Source organism: Podarcis melisellensis (genome assembly GCF_964234715.1).
Source record: "Podarcis melisellensis genome assembly, chromosome: 1".
Taxonomy (NCBI): Eukaryota; Metazoa; Chordata; class Lepidosauria; order Squamata; family Lacertidae; genus Podarcis; species Podarcis melisellensis.
The window spans coordinates 56,738,603-56,752,424 of NC_138528.1; the positions used below are offsets into that span (position 1 = coordinate 56,738,603).

The 13,822-nt window shown below is 43.8% G+C and overlaps 1 protein-coding gene across 4 annotated transcripts in view; it reads right to left on the bottom strand.

Moving 5' to 3' along the window:
* LOC309358926 (uncharacterized protein) overlaps positions 1–13,822 on the bottom strand; it is a 54,442-nt gene that overhangs the window by 22,565 nt on the left and 18,055 nt on the right. For all 4 annotated transcript variants that reach the window (XM_081892190.1, XM_081892189.1, XM_081892188.1 and 1 more), the window contains exon 3: positions 8,682–8,780. In XM_081892190.1, the coding sequence (XP_081748316.1) occupies positions 8,682–8,780 (99 nt within the window). The remainder of the gene's footprint in view (positions 1–8,681; positions 8,781–13,822) is intronic.

The window sequence follows — 13,822 nt, forward strand, 5'->3', positions numbered from 1 at the left end:
CATACAATGGGAGTTGGGGGTTCAAAGGGGGAAAATACACCTCTTGAGTGTATGTTAAATAATTTTAAGAAAGCCTTCTCAGGGGCATATGGAGTCAAAATGACGCCAGAGCGCTTGAGAACGTTATGTGAACTAGAATGGCCAAAACAAAATACTGAATGGCCATCTCAGGGAACCTTTGATATAAATTTAGTAAGCAAACTTTGGTCTGATATCGCCAAAGAAACTGGAGGGTGCCCAGAACAATTTCCATATATAGATTCCTGGCTGAGCACATTAAATAAAAATCCTCCATGGATAAGGGAATGCAAAGTCCAACGATGCAAATTATTGGCTGTAAAAGCTGAAGCTAGGAAAGGAATCTTGCCAAATAAACTTAAACCCATTTTTGAGGGACCAGAGGAAGAGGTGCTTCCACCTCCCCCCTATGCTCCACATCGAAGGGAGCCTAATCCAAACACTCCACCAGTTGTAACCCCGAGGCAAGAAAGTGGAATGAATAATGGGGGTGGAGTCACAGAGCTTGATTCCTTGATAGATTATGATAAATATCTTCAGGAGGCATTGGAGTCCTATAATAAAGCCCAAGCAGAAGTGGTTATTCCACCTGTGACTCCTAATAGACCTCCATCTACAGTCTCCCTTAGTGGAACAACTGATTGCCCACCCCAAACCCCTGTACATCCAAGTCCTAGAGAAATATTACAGAAGTTACAGGGAGACCTTGATCGGTCAGCAAGCAATACAGCCAGGCGTATAAAGCTGCTAAAAGAACGCCTTGGAACAGATACCATCCCTTATGATTTGAGGCCCCTAGAGCAAAGTGAAGAGAAAGGTCACGTAGTAGCCCCTCTTAGAAGAGTATTTGATGCACTTGAGGAGCCTGCGCTGGTTAACGGGCAACCCGGACCACGGCCACCTCGAACTTCGACCCTGCAGTACATTCCATTCACAACTACAGATCTGATGAATTGGAAAACACACACCCCATCTTTTGCAGAAAAACCTCAGGCTATGATGGACTTGGTGACTTCAATAGTAAATACTCATAGCCCTACTTGGACAGATTGTCGCCAGCTCCTAAATACTCTTTTCACCACTGAGGAAAGGAGAGACATAATTGAAAAGGCACAGATATATTTGCGTGAGCAGGCCAGAGTGGGAAATATTTTTAATATTGACCGTCATCTCCAAGACAACTTTCCCTTGGAAGATCCTAATTGGGATCCAAACAATGCAATTCACCTGACCAGACTTACCACCTACCGCCAGACGCTTGTGCAAGGTATCCGCAGGGCATGTCAGAAGCCCACTAATATGTCTAAAGTTTCAGAAGTAGAACAGAAACCAAATGAGAGTCCGGGAGACTTTTTAGAGAGGCTGCAGGAAGCCTATCGTATATGGACTCCTTTTGACCCTGAAGCCCCTGAAAACAGCAGAATGATTACGGCTACATTTGTGGCCCAGTGTGCTTCTGACATTCGTAAGAAAATTCAGAAATCAGAAGGATGGGAAGGGATGCTGATGAGCCAAATTATGGCCATTGCACGCCGAGTTTATCGGAATAGGGATGAGGCTGAGAAACAAGAGAAGAAGAAGTGGCAGAAGGAAAAGATGGTGATGCTAGCCACAGCAGTGAAGCAAGACCACCGCCCCTTAAATGGAGGGCGAGGGCGAGGAAGGAATCCACCACTGGGAAGGAATCAATGTGCAAATTGCAAGAAGGAGGGTCACTGGAAGCGGGAGTGTCCTGAACCCTTGAGGTTGGAAGAAGTACGCCCAGGCCCAGGCCCAGGCCCAGGCCCAGGCTCCGGCCCAAGAAACCAGGGACGGGGACGGGGAATGATCCGAGATGGAAGATATCAGAGACCAGGACAGGGACGGAGTAGAGACAATTTTATTGGACTGGCAGAAGAGGATTTTACCCAAGACTAGGAACGACCGGACTCCATAAAGTTAGGCTTCCAGGAGCCCACGGTCACGATTCAATTAGGGAGCCATTTAATAGACTTTATGATTGATACTGGGGCTGAATACTCAGTACTCCCAGAACTATTGCAGAAAAAGGCATCCAAAAGTGTAGTCATTAAAAGTGCCACTGGACAGTCAGCTAAGAGGTCTTTCCTCCAACCTTTGGAATGCCAGATTGGGGGACATCGTTTAACCCATCAGTTTTTGTATATACCTGAGTGTCCAATACCTCTCTTAGGCAGAGATATGCTGTCCAAATTGCAGGCCCAAATCACCTTCACTCCTCGAGGTCCAGAAATGAAACTGCCATCAAAAGCAGCAGGAATAATTACCCTCTCAGTACCTAAGGAACAATCATGGCGCCTAATGTCAGCCTTGCAAGTCCAACCCACATTGGATACAGAATTAAACAAGCTCCTCCGAACTCTACAGGTGCCACCAGGAGTATGGGCCGAAAATAGCCCACCAGGAATGGCTAAGAATATAGCTCCAATTGTAGTAACCCTAAAACCTATGGCTACCCCTGTATCTGTAAAGCAATATCCCTTACCCCGGCGAGCAGCAGAGGGCATCCAGAAACATTTGGACCGCCTATTAAAATATGGTCTGCTTAAGCCTTGCCAATCAGAATGGAACACACCCCTTTTGCCTGTTCGAAAACCTGGGACAGATGAATACAGGCCAGTGCAGGACTTGAGGCTCGTAAACCAGGCTATCGAGACCTTGCACCCAAATGTACCAAACCCATATACCTTGCTGAGTTTGATCCCACCAGAAGCAACATTTTTTACTGTATTGGACTTGAAAGATGCATTCTTCTGTTGCCGGCTGGCACCACAGAGCCAACCTATATTTGCCTTCCAGTGGGAAGACCCTTTAACAGGAACAAAAGGCCAGCTAACCTGGACAAGATTGCCCCAAGGATTCAAAAATTCCCCAACTTTATTTGGCACTGCCTTGGCGAGGGATCTAACAAGTTACCCCTCAATACCGGGAGAAAAGGTGGTTCTGCAATATGTAGATGACCTTATATTAGCGGCAAAGGATTTTGATACCTGTAAAGAAGGGACAGAGGAACTGCTCCACTTGCTCTGGGAAGCTGGCTACCGAGTTTCCCAGAAAAAGGCACAGTTATGTTTAGAAAAGGTCAAATATTTGGGCTTTGACATCTCACACCAACAACGAGCATTGAGACCAGAGAGGAAAGAAGCTATTTGCCTTATCAAGGAACCTACCACAAGAAAACAACTTAGAGGATTCCTGGGAACAGCAGGGTTTTGTAGACTATGGATACCTGATTTCAGCAGTCTGGCCAAGCCCTTACATGAAAGCACTCGAGGTGCAGAAAAGGACCCATTCGTATGGGGACCTGAGCAGAAACAAGCCTTTTTAGTTATCAAACAACGACTTATGGAGGCACCAGCCCTTGGATTGCCTAATTCGGAAAAACCCTTTCAGCTGTATGTACATGAACAGAATGGGATTGCAGCGGCAGTCCTGACCCAGAGACTAGGAAGTTGGAACCGTCCAGTAGCTTATTTGTCTAAACAATTGGACTCAGTAGCAAAAGGATGGCCTCCATGCCTAAGGGCAGTAGCGGCCACTGCAAGCCTTGTCAAAGAAGCTGATAAATTTACCTTTGGCCAGACGATGTATGTGAATGTACCTCATGCTGTTCTGACACTCATGGAATATAAGGGTAGTTATTGGCTAACGAACCCAAGGATGGCTAGATACCAAGGCCTATTGTGTGAAAATCCCAGGATTCATCTACGAGTAGTGAATATGCTCAATCCAGCGACTTTGCTGCCCCTACCAGAGGTAGATGATGAAGAATCACATGATTGTCTCCAAATAATGGATGAAGTTTATTCCAGTAGACCTGATCTGAAAGATGAGCCATTGAAAAATCCAGATGTTGTATATTATACGGATGGTAGCAGTTACCTGCATGAAGGTGCCAGACGAGCAGGATATGCTGTGGTCACCAATGAGGAAGTTGTGGAAGCTGAAGCTTTGCCTGCTGGCACCTCAGCACAAAAAGCTGAACTTATAGGCTTAACTAGAGCTCTGCAGTTGGCAGCTGGATGTAAGGCAAACATCTATACTGATTCTAAATATGCCTTCTTAACCCTGCATGCACATGGAGCTCTATGGAAAGAAAGAGGTCTAATCGGAGCCCACGGGAAGGCCTTGAAATATGGACCTGAAGTAGAAATCCTGTTAGAAGCAGTATGGGCTCCAGAACAGATTGCTGTAATGCACTGCAAAGGTCATGGACGAGGAAGGGATCCAATAACCAGAGGAAATCATGCTGCTGACAAAGCAGCCCGAGAGGCAGCCCAAAAGCCTGTGGGAGGATTTATAGCAGCCCTCATACCAGAGGTAGTTCCAGAAGAAGTTAAACCTCACTATACCCCAGAAGAGAGGAAGTGGGCTGAACAGGAAGGAGCGGTTGTGAAGGACGGTTGGATGATCCTGCCGGACAATAGGATTTATGTACCTCATCATCTAGCAGGCACAATTGTAAGAAATTATCATGAATCTACTCACCTTGGCGGTACTGCAACCAGAGAGAGTCTCAGTCGGAAGTTGTATATTATTAACCTATCACAATTAGCAACTTGCATTTCACAGAAATGTGTTCTTTGTGCTAAAAACAATCCCAGGCAGGGACCGGTACAACCTCCTGGAATTCAGCATGTGGGATACGTCCCCATGGAAAGCCTAATTGTGGACTTCACAGAGCTGGTCCCTTCTAAGGGATTCAAGTATCTCCTTGTGTTTGTAGATACTCTTACCGGATGGGTTGAAGCTTTTCCCACCCGAACTGAAAAAGCACGAGAGGTAACTAAGAGACTCCTCACTGAATTGATCCCAAGGTTTGGATTACCTAGATGCATTGGAAGTGATAATGGGCCAGCGTTCATTGATCAAGTAGTACAAGATGTATGTCGAGTCCTACAAGTAAAATGGAGACTGCATGCAGCATATAGGCCTCAGAGTTCAGGGAAAACTGAAAGAATGAATCGGACTCTGAAAACCCAATTGGCAAAATTAACCCAGGAAACGGGATTGGGATGGGTAGATGTGTTACCCATAACACTGTTTCGTGTTCGGTGTGCACCCACAAAAAGACTTAAGTTGTCACCTTTTGAGCTCCTGTATGGGAGACCGCCCTCCTTTGTTCAGGATATTCCAGCTGACCTTAAACAAATAGGAGACCATGTGACACAGGGACAAGTGCAATCTCTCTCCCGTGTTTTTGTTTCTCTTAACAGGTGGGCCCTCGAACGCACGCCGTGCAGCATTGCCGAGCCGATTCATCAGTTCCAGGCTGGCGATAGCGTATGGGTGAAAGAGTGGAAACGCGATCCACTTGCACCTAAATGGCGTGGACCTTACACCGTCTTGCTCTCTACTCCAACAGCGGTGAAGGTAGCTGAGGTGACCCCCTGGATTCATCACTCTCGTTTGAAGAAGTCCGAAGGCAGTTGGACATGCAAAGGTGACCCCTCTAATCCTTTAAAACTAACTCTCTCCAAAAACCCCTGTATCTAGCCCTACCGGGAACGGGCTAGGTCACGGGCAACATTTGACGACCGGCCTGCTGCAGCCACAACCTGGAAGCTGGCTGACCTGCGCACGCCTGAAGCTTGAGGAGCGTCTAAACCAGCGATTGTGAACGGGAAGATTCTCTTATACAATCGATTGACTGCCCCCTTGTGGAACAATTATAAGTGATATTACTCATTGGGGATCCTCGGGATATATGTTTTGGTCTTGGTGGTTCCCCATTTCTGTCATTGGGGGAATTATATTGGGGCTAATAATTATTTGCTATCACAATAAGGTAATCTTTTGTGGAAGGAATGCATATGCTAGACACCAACATGATTTCATTATTAATCCTGATCCCTTGGGAAGGGGAAGGGTCCATGAATCTGACCAAATTTGCTAAATATGGATTCCGCCATGACCACAATATGTGGGTAGGCTTAGCTGAGATGGTAGCCAATGTTGCAAATAGGACTAATTGCCTTGTTTGCTCTCTTGGGCCAGATGATTCAGAGGGAGGTATGCCCTTATTACCAATACCATTAAGTGCCATTGGTATGGTAAGCGAAATGCCACACCAAACAGAAGTACAGAATTTCCCCGGATGGAACTCAACTAAACCAATACGAGTTATACCTGTGCAAGGGGAAATCTGTGTGCATAAATCATCAGATGCAGCTGATCCTACCATGATAGGCTCTTCTCATTGTCACTATACTTGGGATTATATTAAGAATAGTCAAACCTGGGCAAACGGTACTACGTATCGAACTCGGAATACCTTGCCCTGTGCACCTCCTTTTATTCATGCATGGAAAGTGGTGTGGAACATAACTGTGACAGAAAAAGGCAATCTAACATACTGCACTGTGAACTCTCTACCCCTTTTGATATTTCGCCTTATGCACTCCACGTACCAAAAACCTCAGACCCGATGGTTGTGGTGGATATGTGGAGAATGGGCATACAAGAAACTCCCTTCCAAATGGAGTGGGACTTGTTTCTTGGGTTGGGTATTACCACCAATGTGGATTATGCCCACTAGTTCGGCCAAGCGTACACGAAGAAACGCTGATATTTCTCATATAGCAGGAGGAAGTACCCAAAGTTGGAGCGGTACTGATGATTGGCCGCCAGAGCGCATTATAGCCTATTATGATCCTGCCTCCTGGAATCCTGGTGAGCTCATACAAGGGGCACGGGATCCTATTTATAATCTAAATAGAATAATTCGATTGCAAGCAGTAGTGGAACTTGTAACCAATGCAACGGCCCAGAGTTTGAGACTTATTGCACAACAGTTGGATGAAAGTAGAGCCGCCATTTTGCAGCTGAAAATGGGAATGGATTATGTACTTGCCAGGCAGGGAGGCTTATGTGGAGTCTTGAACTTGACAGGGAATGCCTGTTGCTTTAACATTTCAGATAATGGTGAGGCAATCCGTGTGTTGGCCACAAAGATGGAGAATATAGCACATGTCCCAGTACAAACATGGGAAGGATGGGATATGGGATGGCTCACCAATTGGTTACCTAATGTCACAGGACTTAAAGGGATACTATTGTCTTGCTTGTTTTTCTTGACAGTAGTAGTAATGGTTTTATGTATGATGCCATGTATCATTTCATGTTTTAGAAGTACAATTAGCAAGATGGTTTCAAATGAAACTCTACCTCATATCATGGCCCTATACAGAGCTTTACCTCAGGAATATGATGAAGGTCAAGCTATCAAGGACACTTGGGATGAAGGTCCTTGAGCTTGAAAGGGGGGAATGTGGCATCTGAATATAGACTGCATTTTTAATCAAGACTTATATTGGCTTATATCTTGATCAGGTTCCTAAATTAAATGGGCTTAGATTTTCAAAATGTTTCATGCCAGGCAGAAAAAACCTTGGCAAGAGGTTTTCTCCTAAGACAAGAGGGCCCCATTGATTTATGGTAGAAAAAACAATTCTCAAAGTCATAAAAAGGGAGAATTACATATGCTGCCCCAAGGCTGAAAAAACACTATTAAGAATGGGTAAATAAGTAAAATGATACCAATGGGCCTCACGTTAAACCTTGAGCTGAATTCTCTAAGGCCAGAAGCAAATGGGAAAAACATTTAGCTGACAGAAAAAAGAGAACATTTTTAGGAAATCTTCTAAAGCTGTTTCTTTCTCAAACTGAGAGAGTTAAAAAGGGCAATAAAATGTTGGGGAAAGGCAACTGGCTTGGCTGGAGAAGAAGCTTCTTTCTACTTTATTTTTAGGCTGGAAAGGGGGGTGAAAGGAGGAGTGTAAACTAAAGAGGCTTCTTTTAAAAGCTGTTTTTTACTGAGTTCCTTCCTTTTTACTTTGAGAAGCTTTATTCTTTTAAGAGGCTACCTATGATAATGTATGAAATATATTAGCTTAAATATATTGGCTTAAATGTAATTATGCAAAGGATTTAAGGAATGCTAGATTCTTATTTCATATGGTTGTAAGAGTTGTATTTATCCTGAAATTAAGTCAGCCACCAGCCTAGCCCCCCTGCCAGACAGAAGACGCCATCCAAGCACTCTTGATATATAGTTGTCAGGCATTTGTTTAGAAACCTTAAATGAAGGAAATCTTTCAATGTTGATGTGAACTCAAGATCCTTGACATCTGTTGAACATAAAAATGTAAGATTAAACATTTGTTTTAGAAGGCAATAGGGCAAGAGGTGAGCTGGTAATTAAGATTCCATGTAAGATATATTATTACTTATATGTCATATATATAGCTCTTTGTCTCCCTTATAAGGGCAAGGAAATGGGTGTATCTTTTGTGGGTGTATCTTTTGTGATTGGTTCTACCAAACAGCCAATAGGAATTCCAACCAGGCTGATTGGACAGAGGCAGCCACAGGAGGAGCAAAGGGGGCTGGATTAAGGGAATATAAGTGCTGGCCAGAATGGCAGGAGGCCAGGCCAGAGCTTGGTAACCATATACCACTGTGCCTCTCATTTATTTGTCTGACAAATAAATTATTATTTTAATTTCTCTATTGCTGCGTTGAATATTTCATTCCAGCTAAGCGTTAACCACAAGCAGAGGTGCTACAGTTTTTCCTCAGTTTGATAGTTGGCACTCCTGTGGTCTTTCACTGCATAAAGGCTGCCACCAAATGCCTATGCTTACCTCTCGGTCAATATGAGGTTCTTTCCTCCAACCATAAACTTAGGGGAAGTCTGTACATTTTTTACCATCGCCTTCTGCTTCAGCTTTGTAGATACAGCCCTAGAGAAATGGAAAAGAATCAAGTAAGTTTGCGATGTGCAGATAAATACTAGCTTGTGGTCATGATGATGCAGAAAGCCTATCTGGGCCAGTAGTAGGCTATCTGAATGCATACCCGTAAAAGAGCAGCATAAAAAAGCAAGAAACAAACAAACAAACAAACAAAAAAGGACATGTATTGTGAGAACACTGCTTTTAAAATGTCCAGGAAACACTGCTCTGTCTCATACTGCAACTGTGGATCAGCACCCAACAGTGGCCATTGTCCACACACTGAGAGCAGAAACACCTGGATTTGGGTTAAACTGTTATTACTCATCCTGAGCCCCTGGGTGAGTTTTGAAGCTAACTAAATATCAGACAATGTCAGGTTCACACCTTGACCCACAGGACTGTTAGGAGGAGTCTTGGCTACAGCAGCGTCCAGCTATAGCAGTGAATCAGATCAAACGTAAGCCATGATGATGAAGAATTAATTGGATATCCCACCCTTCCTCCCCAGGGCAGCAAACATGAAAAGTTAATACAATTACAAACTAAAAGAAAAGAACTATTGTTAAACATATCCTCACAGCTAGTAGTTTCAAGGCTAATAATTTCACAACTAATAATAACTGCAAGGAGCAGCAACTTCCAGCCGTCAAATGCCTGAATAAAAGGAATGTTTTTAAATGCCTTGTCAATCTTAATAATGAGGCAGACAGATGTGCACCTCTCTTCCCACTAGCTACTGATTGTCTTCTACTCCTACAGGACTACATTTACTGCCACATCTTTTTAGGCTAGGTGGTGGCACTGAGCCTTTCTCTTCCTCAACATTAACAAATAATTGGAATTTATATGTACAGTACGTTTATATGTGTATGCCAGATACGAGAGAAGAATTGAATTTCCTGAATTATTTGTGCTTTCCTGAGACTTTGTGAAGACAGATGTAGTGTTTAGAGAACTTCCACAGCAGGTCCTTCACCCTTGGTTTGTGTTTACCTCAGGTGTTTACCTCAGGGTCAGGACCTACACAACAAACATAAAATAGTAGGAGCTAAAATGCTGAATTAATGCACAGCCTTGCCTTGTGAGACAGGCAAAAAGAGAAACAGAGGGAGATAGAAGAGAAATGAGAGGGGAGGCAGCTAAAATTTATTTAAAACTTGCAGAACTACACCATGTATTTGGCCAGAGGAGGTGAGCTGGTGATCTCACACACACTACATACTCTCCATAACTGGATTTCTCCCAACTCAGGTTGCACTATGTTGAAAATACAATGTGCAGGAACAGGGGAAAGGTATATTCATAAAACAGTAAAAACACCTCTGTCCTTCCAAAACCTTTACATTGATCTTCACCCTACTGTTTGGTCCTGGATCTACAAGGGAACAAACACCTTGATAGAGAGTTCTGAAACATTCATTTACTCCACCTTAACTCTACAATGCTGGGATCTGTGGCAGAAGGACTGCTTGAAGAATGTCCTCACATACTATGTCCCCCAGTAGAGCCTTAATCGGAACATATGAACTAATCTGAATAAACGAGTGAAGCAAATTTCACCTTAAACCTATCCGTATGAGATTTCAGAACTCTCAGAGCTTATTAAAGCTAGGTAGGGAGGTAAATATTGGCACTGATGGGATATACATTAGAAAATCTTCCTCATTATCCAAGAGTCATGCCTGGGCAAACTGCCTGCTATTGCTAAGTTTAATAAGGCAAGGGTGTTTTTTTTCCAGGAGGGGAAAAAAAGGCAAATTAACTGTGCAGGGGTTACTCCATGTCAGTGTCAATCAGATTGTGATATTTTATTTCCTGTGCAAGTGTGACTTCCAATTGCTGTATGCAAAGAGCTGAGGTACAGATCTGCATTTTGCAGAACATATGAACCTACCATCTTCTAAGTCAACTGATCCATCTTGCCAGGGAATGTCTAATTCTCTGGGGTCTGAGAAATCTGTTCTGCAATTATTTTAACTGGAGATGTCAAATCCCAGAACAGGTTTAGGGGCCGCGGGATGGAGTGGGGGAGTCCCATTGCCCAAATGGACCTCATTCCCTGTTTTAACTAACAGTTGAGACTGAAATCTGAAATTTAGGCAAAAGTTCTATTCTATTCACACCCAAAGGACCCCCCTTTGTACTGGTCAGCTCTGCATTTATAAAATGTTTATATTAACTCCCCTACTCTGGAAGCACTTTTCACAGTTACAGACAATGCGATTCTGACTATTTACTAAATTTACATCCAGTATTGTATACACTTTGCAGTATTTAAAAACACACAATACATAATATACTAACGTGTCATATTTCAAAAAGTAAAATTCCCGACACCTGCAAAGTTGTTGAACACTAAAAAACCCAATACCTCCACCCACCCAGAGAAGCACACTTAAAAGCCTACCTTTAATCAGCTCAAGGCCTTGCTGAAAGGGAATGTTTCTGCCTGGCACCTAAAAGATATGTAATGAAGGTGCCAGGCAAGCCTCCCTGGGGACAGCATTCCACAAGCGGGGAGCCACTGCAGAAAAGGCCAGTTCTTGTGTTGTCACCCTCCAGATCTTTCAGTGAGGTGGCACACAAAACAGAGCCTCACATGATGATTGCAGGGGCTGGGTTGGTTCATATGGGGAAAGAGAGTCCCTGAGCTGTTTAAGAAACTAACTGGCAGCCAGCACAGTCAGGCTAGGAATGGTATTGTGTGTTCAAACTGTCCCAATGAGCAACCTGGCTGCTTAATTCTGCACCAGCTGAAATTTCTGAATTGCCTTCGGAGAAAGCCCCATGTTTAACATGTTGCAGTAATCTATCCTAGAGGTTACCAGAGCATAGATAACAGAAGTTGGGCTATCCCTGTCCGGAAAGGGGCACAGGGAACTGTTCCAATAAGTTAGCCTTGTGACTAAACTTGTGGTTCTTTTCATATCTATCATTGTCCTCATGAATCAAGCATCGCAATGACAAGCCTCATGCCTATTGTCCTAGAAAACACTATGCAACTTAAACTTAAACAGGTCCAAGTCAAAACAAACACAAACCGGAAACCCCTATAGCCATGGTAAAGCTTTCTGCAGAGATTCATGTTTTAAACTGTGAATGCTTCTCTCCTTGAGGGTAAGTGGATATATTTTCATTAAGGTGTTTGGGTACGGCAAATGCAACAGGTCCACTACGGCTTTCAAAGGACAAATTTCAGGTGGGTATTAGAGAAAAGAAAAAAGGGCACATTCATCTCTCCAGCTTGCTGTGGTGACCAGGAAAAGCTATCACAGGAAGCCATCTGTAAAAAAAAGCCGGCCTATCAGTGTGTTGCTTACAGTTGGGGAGGGGGGTGGTGTTGCAGGAAGTCAGGCATACAGGAAGTCAAGCAGAGGTGACTGATGCCTGGCCAGTTGCTTTTTTCAAACACAAGCCTCTATTCCTGTTTTGCTCTTAGCAATGCACCCAAGTCCATTAGTGGGAGAAGAAATCAGCTGCCTATCAAAAATGTATGATTTGCTGCGGAATGCAAAGTATGTTAAGTAGGCAGACTGATGAATTGCAGATTTGGGTTTTATTTCCTCTAGGGTGTGGTTACAGGATATTCACTTAATTTGTTTAAAGTGCTTTTCTGGGAATAGGAATTCCATCTTATTAAAAGATACTGTAGGCATCTCATATCAAAGAAGAAGGGGGCAGGATTATTTTTGCAGTGAAAGAAATGGAAGGGGAAGAAAATAATTTGCTCAGAAAATATGTAGACATCAGCAGGTATCTGTCTGCTGAAAACAGCAGAGCATCAGGACATTAAAAAGAGCTCTGCCAGTTCAGTCCAACGGAGCATCTAGTCCAGCATCTTCATTGCTGCAGTGGCCAACTGGGTGCCAAAGTGTCCTGTTGCCGCTTCCCAGCCACTAGTAGTCAGTGGTCTACTAGCCTTTTTGGGATGCGGGGGGTGCTGTGGGTTAAACCACAGAGCCTAGGACTTGCCGATGAGAAGGTCGGCGGTTCAAATCCCCGCGACGGGGTGAGCTCCCGTTTCTCAGTCCCTGCTCCTGCCAACCTAGCAGTTCGAAAGCACGTCAAAGTGCAAGTAGATAAATAGGTACCACTGTGGCGGGAAGGTAAACAGTGTTTCCGTGCGCTGCTCTGGTTCGCCAGAAGTGGCTTAGTCATGCTGGCCACATGACCCAGAAGCTGTACGCCAGCTCCCTCAGCCAATAAAGCGAGATGAGCGCTGCAACCCCAGAGTCGGTCATGACTGGACCTAATGGTTAGGGGTCCCTTTACCTTACTAGCCTTTTTCATGCAGGAATCATACAGAGGCTCCATGAACATAAGCAGATAGAGCACAGCAGTAGCATTCTTCCAACATGACCTACGTGCATTTTTTTCATATGAGATTATCATATAAAAAGGACTACTGCAACTGAACATGGAAACTCCATTTAACCATCATGACAACTAGCCATTGGCAGATCGATTGTTTCTAAGGTGAACATTGTCTCCTTCTTGTTTCTGTATTTAAGTCTGGGGAAGGGCAGGGACTTTTAGGAGATTTGAAGGAGGCTTAAGGGAGGCTTAAGTTTCCATGATTTACACATGCATATCCTTTGTCTCGCTGTCACATCTGATGAAACAGGTTTTGGGGGAAATACAACACCCCTCCTCCCCCCTACAAAACATGCTCATCAGAGGCAAAAGTGAGAAGAGCTAGGAACAATTATCCTTCTTTCAAACTGCATTCAGGTCTCTTCTCCAGAAGGCAGCCTGTATCCTTTTCTGGAATTCTGGGTCCCTTGCTAATGTGACTACTAGCTTCAGCACTGCGGCTAAAGGAAGGAGGTTGGTCAGAATAAAAAAGGAGGTTTTTTGCTCCTGAAATCATAGGGCCTACTCAGTGTGTGAGAGTCTGCACACACACACAATTTGTTCTCTAGTTAAAGGTATGTAGGTGTTAATATAGTTATTTTGCCAAATATTTTACAAGAACCATGATATCCTTTCTTCTACCTCATGAGTCATATTGGTCATAAATCAGAGAATTTTGTACTCCAAAAAGAGGA